Raw genomic sequence first — 3,459 nt, forward strand, 5'->3', positions numbered from 1 at the left:
CCACTGCGCCAGGCGCACCCGGCGCCGGCGCTCGGGCACATCGCACAGGAACGACGCAGGCGTGTAGGCCTCCGCAGAGATGCTGCCCCCCCACACGTCCTCAATGTACCGCTGCACCTTCACGGATGCATGCGTGTACGAGGCAACATGGCGCTCCAGGAGCGCTTCCGCCAATTCAGGTATGGCAACCCCCTCGTCAGCAGTCAAGTCGCAGGGGGCGCCGGCCGCCGCGAGAACGCGGCTAACCTGCGCTGCCCAGGGCTGCCGGGCCAGTGGCAGCCCTGTGTCCGTGTCGGCAGCCAGCGCAACGCTATCCAGCATGGCAAGACGGGCGACCCGCTCGCCGCCCATAGCCTGCAGGTTGCTCACAAAGCGTGCAACCTGCAAGGTCCAGTAGGCGGGCAGCGGCAGCTGCCCCGTCTCTGCCAGCACAATGAGGGCTGGGGTGCTGTCCCGCACACCCAGCAGCCCTCGCAGGTACTCCAGCTGTACCCGCTCGCATGCCGTCCTGCCCTGCAGAATCAGCTGCGGCGCCCAGATCTCTGCCCCGTACGACAACGTCGGCAGGACGTAAGACTTGAACGCACGCATGCTGAGCAGGGGGTCCTGCAACCTATTCTCGGCCAGGCGGCGACGCAGCAGGTGCATCGCGCGCCGCCCAGCCTCCGCCCGATACGATGCCGCCGAGGCAAAGGCCTGCCGGCAGTGCAGCCACAGCCGGGCAGGCAGCGCGCAGGCGGGCGGCCGGTCGGAGCGGCCTCCCCGGCCGCCGCGGCTTCGGCCGTGCAAGCCGGCATGTGCTGCCAGCCCGCCGCGTGGCACACACCCAGCGGCCCCTGGCCAGCCAGCGGCAGGCATGGAAACAAAAGGCGCCGCGCGGGCCCACCCTGGCGCTCCTCAATGACGGGGCGCATGCGATCCAGGTACCGCTGGTGTCCCGCCACGATCTTGCGCAGCTGCTCGGGGCGGCAGTGCAGGCGGCGCAGGATGGCGCGCCAGTGCTCCGGGTCTTGCTGCAAGGCAGGCAGAGTGGCGCGGGCGGGCAGGGGGCATGGCGGCATGGGGCCGGGCAGGGAGGGTCCGCAGCGCAGCGCAGGAGCTTGAACGCGCCGCGGCGTGCGGTCAGCAGCCCCACGCCTGCCACCCTCCCGCCCCTCCCTACCCTGCAACACACATAAACACACACACAACACACATGCGCACGCGCGCACGCACGCACACACACATTCAAAAGCGCACAACACAGGCAGCAGGTCGCGAGGCCCCCGCTTCACCACAGGCAGCATGCCGCCCTTGCCAGCGCCCACCTCCTCCACCCGCAGCTTGCCCGGCTCGTCCAGCCTCAGCGTGCCCAGCTTGGAGATGTGCTGCGGGAAGAGCAGGGCCTGCTGCCACAGCATGAGGCCTACCCTCCGCATCAGGCTGGCCAGCGACCGCAGCTGCTGGCCGGTGAAGCGGTACAGGTGGGGGCCGTCCTGTACCGCCGCGCCTGCAGGTTGGCAGGGGCGCGGCGAGGGAGGTGAGGGGACAGAGGAAGGTGAAGGGGACACATGCCAGCTGGGCAGGGCAGGGAAGCCGCATAGTGCGGCATCGGCGCCTCACCACCACCACCACCACCACCACCGGCAGGCAGGCAGGCAGGCAGGCAGCTGGCAACACCGACAGGCAGCTGCGGCAGGCAGGCAGGCAGGCAGGCGTGCTCACCGTCCACCAGCGTGTCCCACCGCAGGTGCGAGTGCGCCGCCGTCTGGCTGAGGATGCGTGCCAGCACGAAGCGGGCAATGGGGTCGTCCTTGGCGTTGGCCACCTGCGAGGCACGCGTGTGTGGGGGGGCTTATGTGCATGTGTGTGTGGGTGTGTGGGTGGGTGCGTGGGCCACCAGCAGGGGATGGGGCGGGACGAGGCGGGACGGGTCAGGCGTGCCGCCCGGCGGCATGTACACGCGTGCACGCCCACAGTCCAGCCTGCTGCCCTTTCTTCTTTCATGAATATAGCGGACCACAGCAGTATAGGCGCGCCCTGAATCCTCGGGGGAGGGGAGCGGGCGCGCCTCAGGCAGCGAGCGGCAGCTGCCGCACCTCCAGCACCTCATCCGGAGCCTCCTCAGCGATGGGCACCCACTCAGGCTTGACGTGCTGCGGGCGGGAGCGAGGGAGGAAAGGGTGGCGGCAGGCCAACGTGTGTACACAGGCAAGCAAGCAGCAGCAGCTCATGGCGTGCGGGCAGCCACAGGCGTGCCGGCATGCCAGGACGGCAGGCCGACGCGGCGGGCTGCTCAGCCAGAGCAAGCAGGCACGCCGCGGCGACACGCCTCGACGCCGCCAACCCCGCTCGCCCCCACCCCGCCCCAAGCCCGGCACCCGGCTCACCGCCGGTATCTGCGTCGCTTGGCTGCGGTGGCCAGAGGCGGAGCTGCCGGCGGCGGCGGCGCTGCCGCATGCTGCGCTGGCGCTGGGTCCCGTGCCGCTGCAGGGCTCCGGCAGGGCGCCGCTTGTGACTGAGCCTGAGCGCTCCGCGGTCACCACCGCCGGGTGCGGCTGCCGCATCTCAGGAGCGTCAAAGGAGAAGCGGCGCTCGGGGGCCCGCCCCGCGCCCGCCGCCTCCTGCTGCTGCTGCTGGCTGCTGCCGCCGGCGGAGGGTCCGCCCCTGGAGGAGCCGCCGCTCTGCTGCGGCTGCTCCTCCGCGCCCTCCTGCCCCCGCTGCTGCTGGCTGCCGCCGCCGCCGGCGTTGCCCACGCTGCCGCCCGAGCCGCCGCTGCGCAGCTCCTGAACCTCTGAGGGCCGCGCCTCCCGGGCCGCGCCGCCGCCGCCGCCGCACGACGCCGCCGCCCCGTCGGCCTCGCCCTGCCGCGCAGCATCCAGGATGCCCCTCACCAGCTCCACTGCAGGCGGGACAGGCAGGCAAGCAGGTCAGGCAGGCAGGCCGGCAGGCAGGCGGGCGGGCAGCTAAGGAGCCAACAGCTAGGAGCCAGGCTCAAGGATGGGCAGCCGCCAGTCGGTTCGGCGACACAGGCACGGCACAGGAAGAAGTAAGAAAGGAAGCAGCTATGCCTATCCTCCCCGCCAGCGGCCGCTGCATGCAGGAGGCGCGCTGCCAGAGCGCCCAGGCGGCCCAGGTAGGCGGCTGCGGCCCGAGCGTCCGCCCACACAGCCCAGCCGCGCAGGCCGCCACCCCGCCGCAGCAGGCGCGCTCCCCTGCCGACCCTCCAGCCTGCTCAACGCTGCTCACCAATCTCGCCCCAGTCCTCTGCCACCTTTTCAAACGGCGGCGGATCCTTCACCTCCCCCCGCTCATCCATGTGCTCGGTGTAGCCAGCTACAGAGTACCTGCAGGCACCGGCAAAGCCCCTCAAAAAACCCCTCAGGCGGCCGGCGGCGGCGATGCCACGGCGCCGCAACGCCGCGCCTGACGCAAAAGGATACGGCGCAATTTGCACGGGGAGCGCGCGCAGCGGGCGCC

At 71.5% G+C, this 3,459-nt stretch overlaps 1 protein-coding gene across 1 annotated transcript in view; it reads right to left on the reverse strand.

Annotated features, from left to right (window-relative positions):
- The window catches only part of CHLNCDRAFT_52245 (hypothetical protein), a gene marked incomplete at both ends in the record, with an annotated part of 13,251 nt that overhangs the window by 1,960 nt on the left and 7,832 nt on the right, over nt 1–3,459 (reverse strand). The window contains 7 exons of the mRNA XM_005847658.1: nt 19–696; nt 906–1,013; nt 1,308–1,489; nt 1,705–1,807; nt 2,079–2,135; nt 2,370–2,881; nt 3,229–3,326. Of these exons, the coding sequence (XP_005847720.1) occupies nt 19–696; nt 906–1,013; nt 1,308–1,489; nt 1,705–1,807; nt 2,079–2,135; nt 2,370–2,881; nt 3,229–3,326 (1,738 nt within the window). The remainder of the gene's footprint in view (nt 1–18; nt 697–905; nt 1,014–1,307; nt 1,490–1,704; nt 1,808–2,078; nt 2,136–2,369; nt 2,882–3,228; nt 3,327–3,459) is intronic.

This window comes from Chlorella variabilis (genome assembly GCF_000147415.1).
Source record: "Chlorella variabilis unplaced genomic scaffold CHLNCscaffold_10, whole genome shotgun sequence".
Lineage (NCBI taxonomy): Eukaryota > Viridiplantae > Chlorophyta > Trebouxiophyceae > Chlorellales > Chlorellaceae > Chlorella > Chlorella variabilis.